We start from the raw sequence: 25,016 nt of genomic DNA, 5'->3' as shown, positions 1-25,016 counted from the left end.
CTGCATGGAAGCCATAATGGCACTCTTTCAATCCAAAACAAACATGTCATTACCAATCTCGGATTAATTGATGCCATTTGTGTGCCCTGCCTCTTGGGTTTCTCCTGGAGGCTGCCCAACAGCAATGGCCACCACCCTCAGAAACCTCAAGGCAGTCACAACTCTGGCCCTCGGCAGAACTTTCCTAGCTGTTCTTCCTCGATCCTGTGACTCCCGGTCTTTCCTCCTTCCCACTCCGTTCCCACTCTGAGGCTTTGAGCAATTTTAAAATGAGTCTCCAATTGCATGAGGTTATCTGTAGAACTAAGTTGTGCTTTGAGTAGAGTTCTTTACTAGATTTCATTAATTGTAAAAATACACATTGTTTTTGTTTTAACAGCTTTGAAATTAGGATTCTCCCTACAATTGATGATCAACAATTATTGTGGTGAGGTCATGGAAAGCATTTTCCTTTTTATGCACACAAAATAATGGTGCATTTATTCTGGTCCCCAGGGAGATGTGGTCACTTTTCAAAACAACGTGATAAACTTTTATCTTTCTCATTCATTCATTCACCATTTGATCTTCGGTAAGAGTACACCATTGACTACACGCCTGCCTCTTTGCACAGTGAGACTGGAAGAGTGTTGAAGAGATCCCTCCCTTTGAGAAAGTTATAATTTAGTTCTAGACATAAGTGCGTACATGACCAACCATGCAAAGTGCTAAATTAGTGGTGTGGCCAGAAAGTGGTGGAGAAGATCAAGATGGAGCCACAGAGTGGAATGAAGAGATTCTGAGTGGGCAGGCGGGCAGCCCACTCCAGCTTGGGGGTGTGCTCCAAGGCAGTACATTCTCTCCTGAGAAAAAGGCACTGGGACTAGATCCGAGGGTCCCACAGTATGTGCCATGAAACCCAGTCCGAGAGCACACTCTAAGGGGCGGGGCTTATATGGGGTGCAGTGTTCAGAAATGTTGCCACCTTCCTTTCTCAGAGATCCCCAACACAGCATAGGATGGGCTCTGGGAAGTTCCTTGGGGAAGGACTTAGCGAAGTTGTATTTACCACAGGCTTTCCTAAAGATGTTTGTTCCTAGCATCCGTTATTTCCCTTAATAGCCATGGCTGTAATAGACCTTAAGGAAACTGTAGTCTCTGCTTCAACCTGAGTCTTCCAGGAATCATAGGACAACGAAGAACTAATGCACGAGAGGGGGTGACAAAGGCTAAGGGAAGTGGTGTGTTGGGCTCTCACCATGAAGGGTTGGGGGGTCATCTATGGGAGAAAAGGCTTTATTGATTGCTGACTCAAGAAACATTTATTATGAACCTGTACTGTACTGTGTTGGGTGCCCAGAACCTGTCCTCAAGTGGCTTCCAATCATGCAGAAGACAGGGTGTAAACCAATGGCCACAGGACAATGTGTACTTGGTCTACCACATTCTAGAGCTACAAATACCCAAGGGAACACTGGGCTTGTTAGGATGTCTACAGTAGACTTTAGGGAGATATGAGGATGCTTCACCAAGATCATGGGAAATGGGATTCAAAGATAGGATTATTTTGGTGAAAAAAAAATTGAAATCCATGCATATTAGAGGTCTTCAAAAAAGTTCATAGAAAATACATATTATTAAAAAAACACACATGCACTTCAAAAATTTTTGGCCCCCAAAAACCTTACTTTTTAAAAAAGATTTATTTTATCTATTTGAAAGACAGAATTACAAAGAGGTGGAGACACAGAAAGGGGTCTTCCATCTGCTGGCTCACCCTCCAGATGGCAGCAATGGCCAGAGCTGCGCTGATCCGAAGCCAGGAGCCAGGAGCTTCTTCCCGGCCTCCCATGTGGGTACAGGGGCCCAGGGACTTGGGCCATCTTCTACTGCTTTCCTTGGCCATAGCAGAGAGCTGGATCAGAAGAGGAGCAGCCAGAACTAGAACCAGCGCCCATATGGGATGCCGGCGCTTCAGGCCAGTGCTTTAACCTGCTGTGCCACAGCTGAAGAACCCTTGTATATATTCAAGAAGTTCAGAGAAAAAATAAACGTGATACCAAGGGAAGAACTCCTAAATGTGGAAATGGCCTAAGAGGGACAGGAGACCATTGAAGTTCTGAGAATATCATCAAAAACATGAGATCTGAGAGGAAGCAGAGTGCCGGTGTAAAGAAGCCAATATGGCTCAGAGCTTCCTCAGTAAATAACCATAGGCTGAAAGCAGGGGGTCATAACTGGATGCTAAAGAGTAGCACCAGTCGGCTGGAACAATATCTCAAAGATTAAACCCTAGATGAGTTGATCCTTTTTACATTGTAAGGCAACTGGAAGATGCTCTGTTGAGTCTCGTCAGAATGGTAATGAAATAGACCAGACCGTGGTCCCAGGGCAGGTTGTGCAAGGTCCTCAGCTCCCCCCACAGCTGCAGCCCCAGCCCTGACACTGGTCCAGGCTTTGCCTCAGCCACTGGGTCAGTAACCAAAGGTGAGCCACAGGCAAGATACTTGTTCAATCCTCTACCACGGGGCGTGCGCGCTGGGAGCCGCCCCATCCTGGGCGAGTGTGTCCTGTCTTCGTCCGCCTAAGTCACACCTGCACAGACCCCTTTCATCAGCCCTGCCTCAAGTGGCAATTTAAACCATCTAAGGCCACCTGTTGAGCACCCACTCAGTAGATTTCCTTTTATCACCGGCTCATGGGAGTAACTGGATAACGTAATTACGGGGCGGGAGAACGGGGCGTTTTGATTTGTGTTCTTTGAGGATTAGCCAAGTGCCCCACTGCCAAATCCATGATCACCTGAAAGGAAATCTGACGGCAGAACCGGCCAAATTGGTCCTCCAGGTGCTCTGCAGGCGACTGGCTTTGAAAATGGGCCTCTCCTGCCAGTAGGCAGTGGACAGCTCAAGGGACTCTGGGGCCGCCCAAGCTAATGGGTTTGCGTCCCTGTGTGATGAGGTGGAGGGAGGCAAAGGAAGATGTGTTTTCCAAATGCCGGTAGCCAGAGCGAGACAGGACTGGGAAGCCCTTTGAATGTGGGGGATTATGTGCAAAATGACTCCATGGAGCCAGACTTCTGGTCTCCTGTGCATCCCGGGAGCTTCCCCATGCCCGGTTCAGTGCCGAGGCTCTGAAACGCTTACCGCCAATGTTGGCAGCCAGGCGGCGTGGCCCAGCCCCTCGGCCTGAGACCCCAGGGCACAGCGCGCTGCAGTCCCCTGTGGTGGCAGCAAACAGCCTCTCTGGCATGCTGGAAGGGCATTCTGCTTTGGCACGGATTGTGTGAAGGGAACAGACGGGCTGAACATGTTTAGAAATGAACAAATCCAAGGCATCTCCCCAGAGTTCACTGAAATGCATCTGATGAAGAAACTATCTATAGGTTTCAAATTTTTTTCGTCAAAATTAACATCTTTTAATCCCATATTTTCCACAAACTGTTTGGAAGCTCCCCTGCCATACCTGGTACAGTAGTCCCCTTTTATCCACCTGTTTGGTTACCCCACAGCCCATTATGGTGCAGGACAAGAAAATATTTTTTTTAAGATTTATTTATTTGAAAGGCAGAGTTACAGAGAGTCAGAGGCAGAGAGAGAGAAATAGAGAGATCCTCCATCCCCTGGTTCACTTCCCGCATGGCCACAATGGCTGGAGCTGTGCCTATCTGAAGCCAGGAGCTTCTTCTGGGTCTCCCATGTGGGTGCAGGGGCCCAAGCACCTGTGCTGTCTTCTACTGCTTTCCCAGGCCATAGCAGAGAGCTGGTTTGGAACTGGAGCAGCCGGGACTTGAACGCATGCCCATATGGGATACTGGCACTGCAGACTGGGGCTTTAACCCACTGTGCCAAAATGCTGGCCCCACGAAGTATTTTGAAAGAGCAAGAACATTCACCTGACTGTCATTATGGCATAGTTCCAGGTGTTCTATTTTATTATTGTTAATCTCTCACTATGCCTAATTTATAAGTTAAACTCTATCATACGTATGCATGAAGCTTCTTCAGAAAGTACATAAGACAATGCAGACTGAAAAACCATGCACAAATGTAAAATCTTTTTGTGTGCCCTATTAAATGTTTCTTGTAATTCCATTTTCTGTGAACTTTTAAAAGTGCACTTATATGGAGTGCTTCACTTCCCCTGGTTTCAGGTATTCTCTGGGGGCCTAGGAATAGAACCCCGTGGGTTGAGGGGTGGTAATACAGGGTAGTGGTAGTTGGAATTTTATTCTCTTCCAGTTTAGAGGCTACCAGTCATGAGTCAGCATGTCACTCTTCCCCAAAGCCTGTAGGGCGGAATCCTTGTCTCTTCCAGCTGCTGGCAGCCTCGCCCCGGCCTCTGCCCCGGCCATTCACATGGCCATCTTCCTTCTGGGTTTGCCTGTGGACAATCTGTCATCCTATTATAAAGTCAGCCGCCATTGGATTAGGGCCCGCCCTCAACCAGCGTGAACTCATTATAACCCAATGACGTCTTCAAAAGCCCGGTTTCTAAATAAGACCTCATACACAGATTGAGACGGGGTGGGTAGGATGAAAACATCTTTCAGGGAGGCATAACCCAACCTATAACACATGGGTGTATTAAACACAAAGTTATCTCCCCTGATTCACCGTATGATTATGTGTAATGCCAGGGAAACTTGAACCATTGTCACATCCGGCTAGAGTGATGACTTTTTAACTTTCTGCTTGAATTCTAAAAAGCAATACTCTAGTATGATGTAATACAATGCAACATGTAATAAAGTCACATGTAATACAATGGTGATGTGGACAGAGAGAGTTATAGCCCTGAGGGGCTGGAGAGCTCCTGGGGACCCAACTGTTGTGAGGAGGGCTCTTAGGAGAAGGGGGGCGGGATCAAGAGGAAGGAGAAAAAGATCAAAGAACCTTAGTGAGCTGTATTTTCCAACACCCTCTACTGATTCTAGAATGGCTTGTTAGGCTGGCGCCGCGGCTCACAGGGCTAATCCTCCGCCTTGCGGCGCCGGCACATCGGGTTCTAGTCCCGGTCGGGGCGCCTGATTCTGTCCCGGTTGCCCCTCTTCCAGGCCAGCTCTCTGCTGTGGCCAGGGAGTGCAGTGGAGGATGGCCCAAGTGCTTGGGCCCTGCACTCCATGGGAGACCAGGATAAGTACCTGGCTCCTGCCATCGGATCAGCGCGGTGCGCCGGCCGCGGCAGCCATTGGAGGGTGAACCAATGGCAAAAGGAAGACCTTTCTGGCCGGCGCCGTGGCTCAATAGGCTAATCCTCCACCTTGCGGCGCCGGCACATCGGGTTCTAGTCCCGGTCGGGGCGCCGGATTCTGTCCCGGTTGCCCCTCTTCCAGGCCAGCTCTCTGCTATGGCCAGGGAGTGCAGTGGAGGATGGCCCAGGTGCTTGGGCCCTGCACCCCATGGGAGACCAGGAAAAGCACCTGGCTCCTGGCTCCTGCCATCGGATCAGCGCGGTGCGCCGGCTGCAGCGGTGGCCATTGGAGGGTGAACCAATGGCAAAGGAAGACCTTTCTCTCTGTCTCTCTCTCTCACTGTCCACTCTGCCTGTCAAAAAAAAAAAAAAAAAAAAAAAAGGAAGACCTTTCTCTCTGTCTCTCTCTCTCACTGTCCACTCTGCCTGTCAAAAAGAAAAAAGAAAAAAAAAATGGCTTGTTGAAGATGGAGCATGGGTAAGAGAAAAACCAGCAAAGTGGCACAGAATACAGTGGCTGAGACTCACATTTCTGGAAAGTCCAAATCGAGGGAGAAGGTTGGCTGTTCACAGAGAAGAGGACTGAAGTGAGAGCAGCTTCAGAAGGCTCCACCCCAGGGGACCTCTGAGGCTGGAGGCCTAGACAGTGTGTGGGTGGATCTTACACGTGGACCAAATGAATGGGGCTTTGTAAACCACAGCTGTCCAGGAGTTTGCCGTAGCCTTACTCATCTCTTTGCATCATGTTGGATATATGTGTGATAGAAGATATTTTCTATTAATTATATATTTTTAAAAAATATTTATTTGAAAAGCAGAGTGACAGAACAAGAGAGAGAGAGAGAGAGAGGGAGAGAGAGAGAGAATCTTCCGTGTATTGGTTCATGCCCCAAACATTTGCAGCAGCTGGAACTGGAGCTGTGACTGGGATTTGTCTGGGCCAGAAGTCAGGAGCGTGGCACTACATCCAGATCTCCTATCTGGGTGTCAAGGACCCAAGTACTTGAGTCATCCTCTGATACTTTCCCAGGCACATTACCAGAGAGCTGGATCGTAAGCAGAGAAGCTGGGCCTCAAAATGGCACTCTGATATGGGATGCTGGCATTGCAAGCATGGTTTAACCTATTGTCCAAGAATGCCAGCCCTTACATTTCTTAATGCAATTCATTAGGAAGTGTGTGTTAACTTATACAAGAGGACTTCAAAAAGTTTGTGGAAAATGGAGTTAAAAGAAAGTTTATCTTGGTGTAGACAAATTTGGAAATAGTATATTATAAATACAGATCTCCCAAAACTTCATAAAAATGTATATTATGAAAAAACTGCACGGATTTCAAGAATTTCTGCACCAAAGCAAACTTACTTTTTAATTCCTTTTTTCCCCATGAACTTTTGGAGGTCTCCTCATATTTCTGATATTCTTTGAGTTGAAAGAAAAGGAGGATAATTCAATCTATAGCCAATGGACTACATGGGGAAGAAAACTCATGGGAATTGACGCTGATGGTGATGCCATGAGCCAGGTGGGGCACTAAGATGCACTTAACAATCCCTTTACAAAGATGACCCCTTGTGAATTCATCTAAAACTTGTCCTTAACAGAATGTGATTCCTATTACAGACTTTCCAAGATAGCTATGTGGCGCTGTTGCAGAATCACATGATTTAAATAATGAAACATAAAAAAAGTTAACAGAAAAACCTCCTTCCCACCTTGTTCTCCTGCCATTCAGCTCCCAGCATTCCCCCAAAACACACAGTTTTTGTTCATATTTCCAAGGAATTATTACAACTTGTCAGCCAATGTAGATATATAATCCTATTTATATAATCTTATTTTTTGTACAAATGGTATCGTGATAAATGCATTTTCCCTGATCTTTTTGCATGGGTGTTAAATGAAGTATGTGCACATTTATACGCTACAGTATTATTAGCAATAGCAGAGATTTGGAGATAACTTTAACATTCATCAAAAAGACTAATTAAGCTATGGAATAGCTACACTATGGTATAGTATGCCACTATAAACCAGAGTGAAGATCCTGGTGTGCTTTTATGGAAATATCTGTCTTACTTTGTTTGGGCTACTATAGCAAAATACCATAAACCGAGTGCATATAAGTAACAAGAATTTATTTCTCGCAGTTTTGGAGGCTGGAGAATCCAGGATCAAGGTTTCAGTAGATCTGGTGCCTGGTGAGGACCCTCTTCCTGTTTTTGCAGATGGCTATCTTCTCCTTAAATCTTCACATGGTGGAGAGAAGAGACGAGAGCTCTCTTCTGTCTGTTCTTATAATGGTACCAATTCCACTCAAGAGGGCTCGACCTCCATGACCTCAGCACCTTCCTCCCTCATCACCTTGAGGGTTAGAATTTCAACACAGGAATTTTGGGAGAACATAATTCAGTCTATAGCAAGATCTCTAGGATATATTAAGTGAAAATGTAAGACACAGAACAATGCATGTAGTATGTACTTTGGGGATAGGAACAGAGGTAAGAACATAAGTGTACTTCAAAAAATCCTCTTTGGAAAAAGCAATTGCAAGTTTACTTTGGTACAATTTTTTTTGGAAATTCATGCATATAAGATGTCTTCAAAATTTATGGAAAATGAGTATTGTGAAAAAACTATGCATAGATTTCAAAATTTTTGTGTACCAAATTGAATATTTTTTAAATCCATCTTTTTTCATTAACATTTTGCAGTACTCTCATATGTACAACATGTGAATTTTTTGCATCTGAATGAAGAATAATCTCAAAGGATTCTCAAGAAACAAATGAAGCCTTTATTTACTGCGAGTGAAGGAAGTACAACGATCAAGGTCAGGGAGAGAGTATGAGACTTCCCAGTGTTTATTTTGTTATACTACTTTAAGTTTTGAATCACTCAAGTGCTTTTCTTATTTAAAATAAAATAAAATTTACTAACTTAATATACATGCATAGGATGTGATAATTGCGCCTCCAGGAACTTATCCTGAAAATATTTTCTCACCATGTTCAAAGATGCTCCCAAGGATGCTCACTACATCATGATTCCAACAGAAAAAAACAGGAGACTGAAGCTTCTGCTAAAAGTAGACTGGTTAGCTGGTTTAAGTTATTTTTATATAGCAAACACTGAGTAGACATTACAAATAATATAAAACATGTATTGATATAGAAAGCACATCAAGATACATTAAGTAAAAAATTTCAATATAAAATGTATTTTCATTAAAATTATTTATGTATTTGAGGGGAGGAGAGAGAGAGAGATCATTCCACCTGCACTGGTTCACTCTCCAAATGCCCACAATTGTTGTGGGGGACAGGTAGGGCTTCTGAAGTTGGAGTTCAATCCAACTCTCCCACAAAGGTGGCAGGAATTCAACTACTTGAGAGTCATTGTCACTGCTTCCGAGGGTCTGCATTAGTGGGAACCTGGAGTCAGGAGCTGGAACTGGGAGTTGAATTCAGGGCACTCTCATGTGAGATGTGGGAGTCTTAACCAGTAGGCTAAATGTCTGCCCCTGTGCTTCTGTTTTTGATAGAATAAACATGATGTATGCACACAGACTCATCCAGGTATCCTGCATTCTCACTAATCAGGAATGCACATGTGGACCAGCGCCGTGGTGCCGGAAGTTAATTCTGCACCTTTGGCACCAGCATCCCATATGGATGCCGGTTCTAGTCCCAGCTGCTCCTCTTCTGATCCAGCTCTCTGCTATGGCCTAGGAAAGCAGTAGAAGATGGCCCAAGTCCTTGGGCCCCTGCACCCCCATGGGAAACCCAGAAGAGGCTCCTGGCTTTGGATCGGCACAGCTCTGGCTGTTGCAGCCATTTGGAGAGTGATCCAAAGGAAGGAAGACCTCTCTCTGTCTCTTCCTCTCACTTTCTGTAACTCTACCTCTCAAATAAATAAATAAAAAAAAGAATGCACATGTGCCACGTGATGTATGCGTAAGCGATTGTACGAGTATATGAAATTTCCAGGTGTCAATACAAGCGGTGACTTCTGCGAAGGTTGCGAGAATGATTGGGGGTAAGAAAGTTGCCCACTTTTTGCTATAATGCCTTTTGAATTGGATGCTTTGCCTTGAAATGCGTGTATGCTTTACTTTTTTTTTTTTTTTTTGGACAGGCAGAGTGGACAGTGAGAGAGAGAGAGACAGAGAGAAAGGTCTTCCTTTGCCGTTGGTTCACCCTCCAATGGCTGCTGCGGCTGATGCATCACGCTGATCCGAAGCTAGGAGCCAGGTGCCTCTCCTCTCCTGGTCTCCCATGTGGGTGCAGGGTCCAAGGACCTGGGCCATCCTCCACTGCACTCCCTGGCCACAGCAGAGAGCTGGCCTGGAAGAGGGGCAACCGGGACAGCTGGCACCCCGACTGGGACTAGAACCCGGTGTGCCGGCACTGCAGGCAGAGGATTAGCCTATTGAGCCATGGCACAAGCCACTTTACTTTTCAATGGAAAATATTTACAAACATGTCAATAAATAAAGGTAATCTTACTAAAGAAAATGATACATCCATAAAACAGACAACTGAGGAAATTCTTTATGTACTTACATAGAAAAGTCTCCAAAGTCCATTGTTAAGCAATTTTGTATTTTTAATCTTAGCTGCTTCAGGATTGCCTATACGCTACCTGGTTCATATTCTATCTGACCATCAACTCACAACCCTTTTCATTTCATAGGGTTTTGTCATGTTCCATTTTGTCCTTTCTGTCTAAGGAAGACTAGTTTTGTTTTAGCCTGTCTCCCTCACCTGTAAGAGTTGGGGCTAGTCTTTGGAATCAATTCCTAGCTCCTCCTGAGTTATAAGCCAACTGCTGCAGGCTCTAGATCCCTTCTGTAAATGAGAAATCAATGACATCACTGGAATGTTGTAAGAACCTAAGATTTAATAAATACATACTATTTAGAACATGTTGTCCTAAGGTACGCCTTCACCATTGTGGCTGTTGCCATTGTTTGTATTTCTTGTGATGTGGTAGAAATGTTGCGGATAGAAGTCAACAGACCATGGATTTGCCCCTGGAGAGCCAAGAGATTGTGTGTCATGTCCAAGGTTGTTCCAGAAGAAGTCCAGCTTTTGGCTGGTCATTTTGAACACAGTAGCCTTAGGCCCATATCTCAAAGATTTGGTTGCTAATGATAACTGAGAATTCATGATTCTGTGGTTGGATCTGGGCTGTGTGGAGGCATCTTACTGCCCCTCATACAGGAGCTCTGTTTCCTCCTGCAACCATTTGTGTTTCCCCCAGTAGCTTCACTCTCAGGACGTCTCTTGTTGCCGTCTGCTGCCATCAGGCCATTAGACCCATTTGTATTTGAGTGCATGTTTATAAACAGTGTCTTTCAAAAGAGGAAGTCAGGATGTCCATGTCGTCTTTCTTCACCTTTACACTGTTAAAAAGAAAAATAGCTGCCTCTCCGTGCTATCTTTATTTTTGTTTCCCAGCGTGCTCTGGTCAAGTGGTCTCCCTGATTATCTAGCTGGCTTTCTGCCTTGATGAATTTATAGCGTCTTTCAGTATTGACTTTGGAGCTCCTTGCATAGTACTTCAAAAAAAGCATTTTAAAATAGTCTCCAGTGAGCAATTTACATTTTAACTGCTCCTTTCATTATCCTCCTCAACACTCTCATATAGTTCCCTTTTCTAGAATTAAATACCCACATGATGGTTTTTGGGCTCCATGTCTCTTTTGGATGTTGAATTTGGCCCTGTTGTGGTGTTTATTACGTAGAGGTTCAGTTAGAATCTCATGCTCTTGCACAACCATCCCCTTTCTCCTCGTTTTTGTTTTCAGGTTGCATGGCATCTGGATCAATGCAAGGCATGAGAGGTAGGGCCATCCTGGCCTTTTTTTTTTTTTTTTTTTTGAGGATTCTCCTAAGAATGCTAGACAGTGTGATAGGAGACAGTGTTTGTGGAGTTGTGGGATGCATGAGCATGTGGTAAGGCAAAAGGAAAGATTGAAGATCCTCAGTTCCCAAATGTCTTTGGGTTCTGGCTGAATGCGAAATCTCTTCCCACCACTAATTAATCTAGGATTCAGGGCTGAAGACCTGCCTGTCTCTTGGCTCTTACTTTAGAAGCTGCAGTGCTTTGGAGGTTGATACTCTAGAAATATAGACTTGGGGCTCAGGTTCCCCTGTGTCACTTCCTTGTGTCCCAGTGCAGGATCCGCCAACATCTTTCTCTTCTGTCCCCGCATTTGACTTCCTTCTGGACAGACTTGACCCTGCCCTGAACGCTAAATGCTCCATGAGTTGTGAGACTTTCTGGTGGAATTTTATACTAGAGAATAGCTCTTCCCAAGTCAGCCTAATCATTGTAAATGTAATGTTTCTAAAGCTACAGGGTATTGTATAATGTTGATAGAAATACGGAATTAAAATATGACTTTATTTTGATTTGAAAACATATACGAGTGGCCACTACTGTGGCGTAGCAGGTAAAGCAGCTGCCTGCAATCCTAGCATCCCTTATGGTCAATGGTTGGAATCCTGGCTGCTCCATTTCCAATCTGGCTCCTTGCTAATATGCCTGGGAAAGCAGCAGAGGATGCCCTGAGTGCTGGGGCCCCTGCACCCATGTGGGAGACCCGGAGGAAGCTCTTGGCCCTGGTCTGGCCCAGCCCTAGCTGTTATGGCCATTTGGGGAGTGAACTAGAAGATGGAAGAACTCAATCTCTCTCTCTCTCTCTCTCTCTCTCTCTCTCTCTCTCTCTCTTTCTCTAACTCTTCCTTTCAAACAAATAAATAAATCTTTAAAAAATATATATGATATGAATAGTTTTCAAAGAGTTGATGGAAACATGTATCATGAAAAATTATGCATGGATTTCAATTTATTTCTGTATCAAAAATAAGGTTCTTTAATACAGTTTCCATGAACCTTTGGAAGTACTCTCATAAGGCAGAGAGGACAACTTGCCCCTCCTCCCCCTACATACATTCCTACCCAATAACATGTTTCTAATACCCTCAAGACAATTACTGGGTTTGATCTAGGATTGAAGTCCTTTTGTGGCCTAAAGTAAGGAAGATTTTCTTTTTGAATTTCTTATATATTAGGTAAAGAGAGAACTATCTGTTCTGTGTTCTACTTCAAAATATACCAGGAAGTCCAAAGAGGAGCAAGAACTGCCTCAAGTCAGTCCATCCTTACCTCCTTCCAAGATGTAACCTCATGGGTATGTGGTAGCTAAAAATTGCAAGAGGAACTATACTTTCCTCTAAAAAACAGAGGACCTAAATGCAGTAAACAGAAGTACCACATGTTTTCTCTGATGTATAGAAGCTAATACACAGTACCATCCCCCCCCCCCAAAAAAAATATAAAAACCAATTTATATGTGTGACATTGGCATCTTGTGATTTGATTCCTGTCTTAGCCCTTGTCTATATTCCTGTGGTCTTTCTACTTTTTTACTTGTTGGCCTCTTTATTTAGTGGCCCAGTAAGCCTGTGATTATAAAGTAAATTGAAAGTATGTTATCACGAAAATTAAAAGAAAGAAATTAAGGAGGAGGGAGGGAGGGAGGGAGGGGAGTTTCATTATGTTCTTAGAATTGTGTCTATGAACCACATGAAATATATTCTGTTGATATTCATTAAAAACAGTAAAGAAAGGGACTGTTCACTTTGGAAAGATATTCACAGGTAGATAAATAAAGAGAAAATCATGAGTTATATTTCACTTATCAAATTGAAAAGAATTGAAAAATGAGGATTGGTGGTGTGGTGCAGAGGGCTAAGCCAGTGCCTGTGACGCTGGCATTCTGAATCTAGTTCCAGTTGGAGTCCCAGCCGCTCTGTTTGGGGTCCCTGCTAATGTGCCTGGGAAAGCAGGAGAAGACGACCCAATAGCTGGGCCCCGTCACCCACAGGGGAGACCCTGAGGGCGTTCCAGGCTCCTGGCTTTAGCCTTTGCTGCCATTTGAGGAATGAACCAGTGGATGGAAGATCTCTTTTCCTCTGTCTCCCCTTCTCTCTCTGTCTCTCTACTTTTCAAATAAACAAAGCAAATCTTTTAAAGAGAAGAATTGAAAAATGATAACACTAAGTACTAGTGATGATGTGAGAAAATAAGCACTCTGCTGGCCAAAGTTAAGTTGGAACAATCTGGAAGTAAATCGAGCAATCTATAACAGGAGGCTTATAGCAAGCATGATTTTTGACTTAGCAATCTTGCTTCCAGAACTCTATTCTAAGAGGCTAATGGAGAAAATGAAAAATCTAGCTTATTGGTACTCATTCTAGCATCGATTATAAGAGTGAAAAATTAGGAAGGCCCTAAAATCTAAATAATAGGAAGCTGGTTAAATGGGTTATGATACAGAGACTGATTATATAAATGAAAAGAACATATAAGAATGTTCATGATATGAGTGATTAACAAACAGTATGTGGAGGTGAGCGTTGTGAGGCAGCAAATTAAGCTGTAGCTTGGGATGTCCATATCCAGCATCCCACATCAGAGTGGGATTAAGTTTTCCCTCTGCTTCTGATCCAGGTCCCCACTAATGAGTACCCAAGAGGCACACTGATGGCTCAAGTGCTTGAGACCCTGCCACCCACATGGGAAAGGCAGATGGAGTTCTGGGCTGCTAGCTTCAACTTGAACTAGCCCCAACAGAGGAGTGAACCAGTGGATGAAGACCTCTCTTTCTACTTTCTCTCTGCCTTAAAAATAAATATAAATAAATAAGTATACTTAAAAAAACAATATGTAGAGGTTGGCTGACAATTCTTAAAATAATGCTAGAAAAATTTACTGATTAAGAAACGTGAAGTTTATAAAATTTATCTCAATAAAGAGACCTCCTTGACAGAATCTTAGTAGTATGTAAGAAGGAAGTATTCAGAGGAGGTTATTTTTTTTTAAGATTTATTTATTTATTTGAAAGTCAGAGTTACACAGAGAAAGAAGGAGAGGCAGAGAGAGAGAGAGGTCTTCCATCCAATGGCTCATTCTCCAATTGGCCAAAACAGTCGGAACTGCGCCAATCTGAAGCCAGGAACCAGGAGTTTCTTCCAGGTCTCCCATGCAGGTGCAGGGACCCAAGGGCTTGGGCCATCTACTGCTTTCCAAGGCCATAGCAGAGAGCTGAATCAGAAGTGGAGCAGCTGGGACTGGAACCGGTGCCCATATGGGATGCCAATGCTTCAGGCCAGGGTGTTAACCCGTTGTACCACAGCGCTGGCCCCAGGGGAGGTTATTTACAAGATTTTAGGACCAGAGCCCAGGGATTATAAGGAGAGTCTGAAAAGGCAAGGGGCTGGATGGATTGTGCAGAGTTTATGACATAATAGCTTTGGACTGACGGGCATGATAAGGGGAGGTCTTGTAGCAATTGTTGTCGAGCAAGCAAATATTTGCTGAGCAAGCAGAAAGTTATTTTTATCTGGTTCCAGTATTGCTTGGCACAGAAATAGAAAGTATATATACTTTACTCCAGAACTGTTTATCATAGAGACAACAAAGTACATTGGCTTCAGTTTTCAATATTATTCCTTTTGTGTTTAAAAATGGTCCATATTTATAAATATATCTTCTTAGAAAAAGGCTGGAATGATAATTAAAAATGAAAAGTGGTTACCTCTTGATGGAAGAATTATAGGCATAACTTAATTTCTGCTTTTGTATTTTCTACATTTTCTCTCTCTATATATATATATTGTGTGTATATGTATATATATATGATGTAGTTGTTTAACCTTTAATTAGCCTTTACTTTAATTAGATTTTACTATCCAGAATCACTCTCACCTCAAAGTTTATAGTCCACTTTATTTTGTTCTAAACTTCACTTTATTTAAGAGAGCACTCATATCTGCTGGTTCACTTCGTAAATGCCCATAACAACTGGGGGCTGAAGCTGGGAATGGGGAGTTCAATTCAGGTCTTCTACCTAAATGGTGGAAGCAGCTGGCAGGAATCCCACTGCTGGAGCCACCACCTGCTGCCTCCCAAGGTGTGCATCAGTAGGAAGCTGGAGTCGGGAGTTAGAGCTGGGAATCAAACCCAGGTGCTCGGATGTGGAATGTAAGTGTCTTAACCATTGGGCTAAACGCCCACCCTTCTCATCCACTTAAAAAATAATATCTAATGTGGGCACAATTTTGTGGCCAACCTAGAAAAGGGAATAAATTATCCCCTAACTATGCAATTCAATGAGTGTTAGGTAGCTTTTAATCCTTCCACTCAGAGAAATCCTTCATAGATTGTTTTAAAAGGATGCACTCTTCAGACATACATTGGAATCATATTCAACTAACAGACACATATTTCTTTCCTCAATTCTTTTTAGCCCTCCATTTTCAGAGTTATGGTTTGGTGAGTGTCAGGGACTAGACGAAAATGAACAGTGAGATCCAAGGTCAACCCAGAAGTCGAGAATACTGCCTCATGACCTCTCTAGTCAATCACCAATACATATTTTTGAAGATCTAATTTTTGCTGAGTGCCACTTGAGGTGGGCATGACACCAAGACTGGATAGCCTTAACCAGGGAAAGAGCAGTGAGGAGTGACTGACACACAGGAAACCATTCCTTAGAGATTCAAAATGGAGTAAAACCAAGCATTTCCTCACAGCGGGCTGAGTCCCTGGCTCTCCACTTGTCTCTTAAGGATATGTGTGTGATGTATCTTGAATGGTGCAGACTCCAGGGCCTATTCAAGGGTGGCGTCAAGAAGGCTTGGAACATTGAGATACTGGAGCTCAAGGAGACAAACTGAAAACATGTCTTCATTTACACATTTTCAATGAAAACTTGTCCAAAATTCGAATCCTACTTTCTGTAAAAATCATTGCAATAGATGAACCTAATTGCTGGGCCTTGGGATCCCCTTCATTGCATGTAGACATAGATATCACTGAACATATCAAAAAATAGAGGGCAGATATGATGTCAATTGACTTCAAGTCACATTCTAAAATTTAGTTTTTAAAAAAGATTTATTTTATTTATTGTAAAAAGAGAGTGACAGAAGGGGGGAGAGAGGGAAAGAGAGAGAGAGAGAGAGAGTATCTTCCATCTGCTTGTTCATTCCCCAAATGGTCACAACAGCAGAGACTGGGTCAGGCAGAAGCCAAGAGCCAGGAGCCAGGAATTGCATGAAGGTTTCCCACAGGGATGGTGGTACTTGGCCCATCGCCCTTTGCTTTCCCAGGTATATTGTAGGATTGGAAGTGGAGCAGCGGGAACTCCTGGCTTTCTCATATTGCATGCCAGCACCACAAGTGGTGGCTTAACCTGCTGAGCCACAATGCCGACCCCTAAAATTTACTTTAAAATAAAAACCCCACATAGACAAATGCCTAACATCTCTGTATATTCTGATGGCCAGCTTTGTTCCGTTAAAGGACACCACAGAGATCTTCCAACTGATTGAATGTGCCAGTAGGTTGACATGGCCTTGCGCTTGAACAGGTGCTGTCATCAGAGATGGTAGAATCACATAGACAAGGGACCTTCATAACTACCTTCAGGAAACTGCGGCCTAGGAGCGCCCATCTCTTGCTGCATTTTGCAGTCTATGGTCTTGACTTCATCCTAAGTTTGGCTCGTCATGGTTCCCAGAGACGTAGCATTTCCAGGCCTCACACCAGTGGCAGCGCCAGAGGCAGTGACGTAAGGAGTCACTTTCTGCAGAACAAGGGAATCTTTTTTTTTTTTTTTTTTTTTTTTTTTTTGACAGGCAGAGTGGACAGTGAGAGAGAGAGACAGAGAGAAAGGTCTTCCTTTGCCGTTGGTTCACCCTCCAATGGCCGCCACAGCCGGCGCGCTGCGGCCGGCGCACCGTGCTGATCCGATGGCAGGAGCCAGGTACTTATCCTGGTCTCCCATGGGGTGCAGGGCCCAAGCACTTGGGCCATCCTCCACTGCACTCCCTGGCCACAGCAGAGAGCTGGCCTGGAAGAGGGGCAACCGGGACAGAATCCGGCGCCCCGACCGGGACTAGAACCCAGTGTGCCGGCGCCGCAAGGCGAAGGATTAGCCTAGTGAGCCGCGGCACCGGCCAGAACAAGGGAATCTTAGTAGCCCATTGCGACACTGGCTGGAAGTTGGTCAGGGGCCACTCTGAAGTCAGCCAAGAGGAGGGGTTTGGACCATCTCTGATTTGCTCTTAGAACTGGGAATGAAATCACTCTCACCTGAATCACAGGAAGGGGGAAGGGTGTGTAGGGAGGGAGAGGGAGAAATGTGTGAGTAAGGGGGTGCACTCCCGCCCGGAACAGAGCTCCTGCCAGAAGAAGATGTGGTGGTCAGGGTGCAGAAGACTGTATCTGCTGCACCTGCCCTGAGCTCCCAGCTGCCCTGCCCAGCCGGGACTCACCCCAAGTCAGCCGTTTCATCTCTCCAAGATAACCAGAAGCTCTCCTGCTGGCATGGAGCCCACAGGAGGCGCCAAACCTTTGGTACCTTTCAGCAATGGGACTGCTCTTAGAGGCTGTGTCAGGAGCTTTGTTTGCTGCAGGTATAATGACCACTTAGCCCGGAGGCGAGGCGGTAAGGGTGGTGCTCCCAGTGGGAATTTCAGTCTAGGAATGCTGATAAGGAGAAGCCCCTTCGAGCCAAAAGAAAGCTGCAGGCACAGTAGATGGGTTTTAAAAGGTATCATTTAAATCCTAACCTGGACTCTCACTGCTGACCTACCTTCAGATAAGACAAGACAGACAGGAAATGAAAAACCTGAAGGAGTTTCCCTATGTTTTTGCTTAACCTGTGCACTATGAAAGACTTTTAAGCTTTGCTTAAAAAAAAATTCAGTTTTTGGATGACTGGGTCACAAGTGTTTTGTTTTTCCTTTACTTCTTCCCCTATTTCTTCTGATTTCCCTTTGATTTTTAAGAATAAGCATATTTTCTTTTACAACAGAAAGTAAACTAATCTTTATTTGAAAAAAAAAAAAAGAGGTCTATTATACTTCTCATTTAAAATAGTATAGGAAATTTCCACCTCAAATAAAAAACCTGATGATCGCTTTTATAGTAATTGAAAATAAAGCAACTTTATTTGAATCAGTCAATACCACTCAAGTCTGGGAAACAAATTTATAACTGGTTCAGATTCATGAGGAAAGCACTCAACTATATCTTCATTAAAAGGCATTTTATATTTATTAAGGCTGGAAAGCAAGTATGGTTATTTGATCAACACAGTTGAAGGTCTCGTGAAAATCAAGCAGCCATCATGGGGAGTGACTTTGTAAAATGAAGTACTTGTTCTTTTATAAAAGCTAGGCATCATTTGCTAGATTGGTGAGCTCCCTAGTTTATAAAATAGGGCAACCACATAGCTAAGAAAGTAAGATAAATTCAAACATCAGCTGGATATTTTAAATGTGAAACATATGCGTAGTCAATAGTGTGAAAACTCTAACGGTACACAAAATATCTGGGATGACTGGATCCTGAAAACTACGCTTTGCCAAAAACCAGATTGCTTTTATAGAAATATCCATTAGCTTACACCTTGTATGGAGGCAATATTCTATTTATCTTTGGTTGTGGGGAGGATTGAATCTATTTCCTTAGAGGGCATTAAATACAACTATGTGACTTGAGATGACAGTCTCCTGAGACTAACCTGGGAGAAGAAGAGTGTGTGTTCAGAAGGAGGGCACGTGCTATTTGATTTGAGTGGTGAAGAGCAGTAGGTGGAAGGCCATAGTGGCCTGTGTGCTGCGGGATCAGAGGCTTCCATGTGCATACTTTTTCTAGTACTTTAAGATTCTTCTTGACGTGACATACAAAAATTTGAAAGCAATCCCTTTGGGACTTGCTGAACGTAGATGTGATCATGAGTTAATGTTTCTTCTTTCCCAAGAGGGTAACACCAGCATCTGGGACAGTGGAGATGGCTCCTGGCCAGTGGGAATAGAGATCGGCAGAAGTGCCTCCTGGATGCCTGCTGCTTCCAGATCAGTTTAACGTTGGACACAGATGCTCTCAGTGAGGGCAGACTCTTCCCAGGGAAGAACCCCAACTTCCTGTCTCTGCCTCTGTCTCACTGCTGTCTGCCCAGGCCTTGCTGATTCCCAGGAATCTTAGAGGGCCAAGGTCTATTTTAGATGTGCTCCATTTTGTGACGATCCCAAGACACTCAGTATGGTTTGTCTGTAGTGTGGTCGCCACGCACAGGTGCTGTGGACAGCTTCTGTTGTTTCACTGGACAAAGAATGTGGCCCAGGCAACCTCATTCTTGGCAAAGTTGGAAGGATCAAGATCTTTCTTAAGCACCCCTAGCACAAGGAGGGAACACTAAGAACAGTGCCATTTCCTGGGAAATTGAAACTAGTTTAAGAACTAGTGGCCAAACAAGCTGATTGTCTACATTTCCCAGTTTTCAACTCATTTGTTTGGTGCAGGGGAACTCTGAACCCCCTTGCTATAAAAGAAGACAGTCCTACTTGTACTGTGATTCGAAATTCATCAGGCGTTTGACTTCCTTCCAGATTTTACACATCCAGCTCATCTTGTATAGTTTTTAAAATCTTATCCAGGACCTTCGCTCTGGGCCAAACTAAGCCCTAGGCAGTCCTGAAGAGATGACCGAGTTCAATTCTGCCATTCTGACCTTGACTTTTATTTCTGCCTTTGCCTCTCACTGCCCTACCCTACAAAAAAGTAGTGATGGAAAGTCAAAGGGGATAAGTAATTACAAGATAAAACAGGAGCTCAACACAAATGAGCCCCCTTGCTGTGCCACTGAAATGCTTTCGGTGGGATCAGCAGTCACCCAGGACCCAAGCTGCAAACCCTTCAATCCTTCCTGACTTGTTTCTTGGGACTCCTAAGGACATCATCCCACTTGCTGAGAAATGGTACACTGTGCCCGGGACACAGTTATGGCCAAAGCCCAGTGAGGTTGAAAGATTGGGGAGGAGGGGAGTGCAGGGGAATCTCTTCTGGAAAAAGAAAGCAACCAGTGGAAGGTATTAATATTCTTATTTTAATATGCTGGGATTAGTCTGGCCATGAGCCATCAGAACTCTGAGTCAATATCCAGTTGTATTAGATGATAGTTCTGAATTGAGTATCCAGAAATGCCTTTCTCCTATTCTAAATGGTTGTAAGTGATCATGTAACACCCCTACCCAGTGCCTTATTTATGTCAAACTGACTCAACCCCAGAAGGAACATCTGGAAACAACCATATTGCTTTGGTCTGGTCTGTCTGGTTTTGGACTCACCAACTGCTGAATTCTGGATATCAAGGCAGAGCCCTGAGCTTTCTGCCACCTCCGCTGGGGCGGTGCTGTCCTCCGGGGGGTCCTCATTATGTGTGCTGTGCCTCACACGTGGGTTTCAAAAACAGCCCACCCATGGATCTCAGAAAAGTCAGCTGCCTCCCAGGTCCTCTCGCTTGGCCATAAGTGCATGGAAGGATTTCTGAGTCCAGCATGGTTTCACACTAATGAAAAGGCCCTCGGAATCATTCGAACTCGCATCCCCAGAGGCTAGTTTGGGGCTTTTCCCTACAGTAAAAAGACTGTTGCCTTACCAGATCTCCTTGTTAAGCTTCCCCAGGGGCAAAGTTTCCAGGGAGACTGTGGAAAGATTCCTTTAAAGGGGGCAAATGAATCAACTCATTCTGCCCTTTCAAAGCTCTCTCAGGCTCATAAAATGTCCTACTGAGAAATTTCCTCTTCCTCAGTGGCCTAGAGGAGGCCTCCTGCTTCCTGTCCTCTGTTTTGATCAATGGATCACTTCTTTCCCTCAGAGATCCCTGGAGGCAGGTGGGTTCAGGCATTGCTTGGGTTAGAGTTTGTTGATGTTTCTATGGAAAGGACCCGTGCTGTCCTGCCCTCGTTGAGAAATGAGCCAAGTCCAAGGCCTTTCCGGCACTTGGGAGCCTCACCCTCCACCGAGAAGCAACACAGAAGGCAGGATTGTTGCAGGTGAGGCCCTGGGGTGGATGGGTTTTCTCACAGGGCGTTCACCGGGAGAGGGAGTCGATGATTAGTTCATTTTTCTTAGTTTCCTTTGCACAAGTCCCCAATGCTAAGACCGGGTGAGTTTGTAAGGAGGTGAAACTCAAGGAGAATGACGAAGGAGTGAAATATTAGCTAAGAAAAAAATTTTCATCTGGCAGTTGAATCTACTGGTAGGAAAATTAACCCAGATGGGTACATGGTTTTCTTCAAGTTCAACCTCATGGTTTCCCAGTCAGACAGTCCCCTGGACTTTCTCAGGTGTTCCATGACAGTGCCACCTGCTGACTGTATGTCTTCCATCAGTGGCAGAAGCTGGGTCAGCCAAGGGTAGCCACCTGAAAGTACCCAACCAGCAGATTCACATCCAGGAGCAACTAGGAGAGACCAGGGAGATGGTTTTGGCCAATTGTTGGGTTTTTGCAATGAGGCTGCTGGTGAAACCACACCACCAGTCCAAGCCTTAGTTGGATCATGAGAGAGAAGACCTGTCTAAAAGTTTACCAGGGGACAGGAAGCCTCATACAGCACTCCTTTATCTTCACCCATCCTTCCCCTTCTACTCCCATCTGCTCTCTCCTGGACCAGGGCCACTTACTGATACACACAGTCAAACCCAGGCATGTACTCCCCAGTCAAACAACTACCCCTAAGCGAGCAAACCCCATGGCTGATAGACCCTGTGGGCCTTTTGGCATCGACATTGCCCCCCTCCCCCCACTCCCCTTCCCCAGTCACCCCAGTTTGGAGCTGCCTGCCCATTTCCTTTCGTGGCAGGACCTGGCCAGCATGAACACTAGGGTCAGCAGCGCGGTCAAGTGCACCAAAGCATTGCAGCTTTCTCACACTCCAGCAAGCTGACAGTGGAAAGACTTTGCAATCTGGCCTTCAGTGCCCAATGACAGGAGCGTCAGAAGTAGGGAGCTGGGCCCCAAAATCCTCAGCCAACGCAGTCCTAGCTCCAATCTTTTCTGCTTGCCAGACTCCTGCGTGGTGAGGCAGGGGATGGCACTGACCTTCTTAAAAGATCATGGGCTGGAGTTCGGGTGATGCCAGCAAAATGTGACCTGGTTTCAAGAGAAAAAAAATGTTTTCCGAGGCAATGAAGAAGAGGGGCTGGTGGAGCTGGAGTCCTCTGGGGGAAGCTGAGTCCTTTTGCAGCAGGGATGGGGCCAGGCAGTGCTCAGGATCGGCTGAGGCGCTTGGCGACATCCGCGTAGGCCAGCTCAATCTCTGCGTCAGCGGCACAGGTGTTGGTGAACTCATCCCGGGCATAGGCATTCTTGAGGTACCGCCACAGGCCTGTCATCTCAGCTGGGATATCATAGTTGCGGTATTTCTTGGCCACAATCTAAAACAGAGATGGCGTGAAGGCGTGAAACAAGCCATCACAAGGTGTCTGGGGAAATGGGGGTGCACAGCGGGAGAGCCCCATGCTTCATGAAGGGCCGCTGGCAAAATGCATGGAAGGCAAGGTGGCAATGCTGTCTTCCTTTTCATTCCTTCTTCATCTACTTATTAAATAAATATAATCTGCCTTTTGAACTAGTGGTTCCACTTCTAGTAATAACTATGGATGTACACAAAGATTTCGCCACCCAACTAGGATGACAGGCCTATTTAGAATGGCAGAAAATGAATGGCAGAAAATGGTGCACAACACCCATGTCCACGAATCAGGAAACACATTTGTCATGTGTAAATATGCAATATTTCAACAAGCTGGTGGCAAAGAATTAAAGGATAAGTTTGGTTTGATGTAAAACAAAATGTGAATCCATGCATAGTTTTATCATCATATGCATTTTTTCATGAACTCTCTGAGGACCCTTTGTACAGAATTGTTCAAAAGGCCAAGGAAAATCCAGTGATTGGGAAAAATCTCCAAGGTAGACTGTGACATCCAAAGTTCATTATAGCACATTTGGAGAAATAGGTAGGATGACTAGAAGTATCTTTACCAATCAAAAGGCTGCTAGGGATTCCATCTGATTGATAGAATTTTGGATAACTTTTTTTCCTTCTCTATTTTGTTTTACATGATATTCTAACTTATAGGAGGAAAAAAAAAACATGAAAAGTAAGTTAGATGTTGGAATGCCTATGTAGGTTCGTGCCATGAGTATGTAGTAGTTTCTGTTCTCCCTGGGTTTGGCACAGTCAGGGGGATGTGTCCTAGGAGAGGCCTGGAGAAGTGAGTAGTTTTGAGAGAAACAGCAGCATAATGGTTAAAAGTAAGAGCTCTGAACCTCAAGGATTTGCAGTCTTGACTCCACTTAACAGCTGTGAGAGCTTGGACAGGTTGCCTAACCTCTCTGAGCCCCAACTTCATAGCCTCTAAAATATAGGTCATCACACGACCTACCGTGGACTAAAGTTAGTCAACATAAAAAGCCTAGAGGAGTGCCTGGCACAATAGAAGTACTCAGTGGACATTTATTGAGATCAAGCTTCTACCCCTTTGCAGGCATTCTCTTGGTGGGTGGGGGAGGGGCTGTGTCTTGAATGAGGTCTGTTAGCCAGAGCAGCTTCTTGGACATGTGACCTGTGCAGTCTCACCGGGCTTTGCACTCAGAAGGGCCCTGCTCTTGGTTTAATGTTCTGCTGTCAACGTGTGGAAATTCTTAATAATTTTTTAACAAGGGGCTCCTTGTTTTGACGGCGCATGAGGGCCTGCGTATTAGCTGGTCCTGCCTCTAGCCTTTGGGGGCTGAGGTGGGGGTCGCAGAGAGTAGCTTCGTCCCTGAAGCTCTGATCGCTGACTCTGGCCCTCATATTCTTTTGTGGAGAGCACCCCAGGCCATTGGCGCAGGATCCTCCCACTATGAGAACCCCCAGATCAGCCACTCTGAGCTTTTATCTTTGGTTCGGTGCCAGTGATGTGTGGAGTTTTCCAGAAGGCTGAACTGAGTGGAGACAAGGATGACCTCTGGCATGAACAGCACATGCTCAGAGTTAGGTCCAAAACCCCACGGAGGATGTGGTATTTCCCCTCCTGCTCCTCAGCTGGTTTTGAATTTCTATGGAACTTTAAGCTCTATTCTGAATCACAAGTAGCATCTTAGTATCCCATCTTTCCCTCCATAGCTTGTGAGCAGTGTAAGGACAGCAGCCACAGCTTTCTTCGTTTCTGCACCGTTTGGGAACCTCAGTTATGATGTTGATCAGGGAATTGACAGCAGCAGACATTTCTTCATTGAGTGCTCATTTCTTCATTGAGTACGCCTTTAAGCACTTTGCAAGCTAAAATACATAAGTCTTCAAATAACCCAATAAAGAAAGGTCTAGTATATCCCCTTTCACAGATGAAAAAAAAAATAAAGAGAGAATGGCTAAGCAGAGATTCAATAAACAGTGGTTACATATGACACTAGATGCACCTTGTCACATGTAATAAAATAACATAATTTTCCACTGAAGAACCTTAACAAGGAGCAAACTGAACCCACAAGAGAGTAAGTGACTCGAACAATGTTACCCAGGTGTTGAGTAACCACCATTTATTGCGTTATCGTTCATGTATATCACACTGCCTGCTTTCTAATCCACAGTTCTTCCTGCTGTCCACTCAGTCCTACATTCATGATTGCAAATTGGGTCTTAAAGTCCCTCCTGTACTTCATCTGTCATTGCTTATCTCTAAACCTACCCTCTATTGACTTCTTGGTGAGGCTGGGGCTGGGTCTGTGCAGGCCACATCTCTGCATTGCCCAGGAGGCCTGTTGGGTTCTGCCCAGAGGAGTTAGTAGAGAGAGCCTGCAAGCGTACGGGAGGAGAAGGCCCAGCCTGTCAGTCTCCAGTTTCTGCAAGAAGCAGCAGCCAAGTCCAGTTTGGTGTTTTTCCAACACTCGTGGAACCAGCTTCATCACAGGACAGGGACTCTGCTGCAGAG

General features: G+C 44.8%; 1 protein-coding gene across 1 annotated transcript in view; it reads right to left on the bottom strand.

The window, feature by feature from the left end:
- Positions 1 to 18,172: 18,172 nt before the first annotated feature.
- The window catches only part of CLIC5 (chloride intracellular channel 5), a 106,741-nt gene continuing 99,897 nt past the window's right edge, over positions 18,173 to 25,016 (bottom strand). Inside the window, exon 6 of the mRNA XM_008263000.4 lies at positions 18,173 to 22,475. Within this exon, the coding sequence (XP_008261222.1) occupies positions 22,308 to 22,475 (168 nt within the window). The 3' untranslated portion in view covers positions 18,173 to 22,307. The remainder of the gene's footprint in view (positions 22,476 to 25,016) is intronic.

Source organism: Oryctolagus cuniculus, chromosome 5 (assembly GCF_964237555.1).
Source record: "Oryctolagus cuniculus chromosome 5, mOryCun1.1, whole genome shotgun sequence".
In the NCBI taxonomy this organism is placed as follows: domain Eukaryota; kingdom Metazoa; phylum Chordata; class Mammalia; order Lagomorpha; family Leporidae; genus Oryctolagus; species Oryctolagus cuniculus.
Note: the sequence above shows the minus strand (reverse complement) of the source record. Positions and strands in the feature narration are given on the sequence as shown.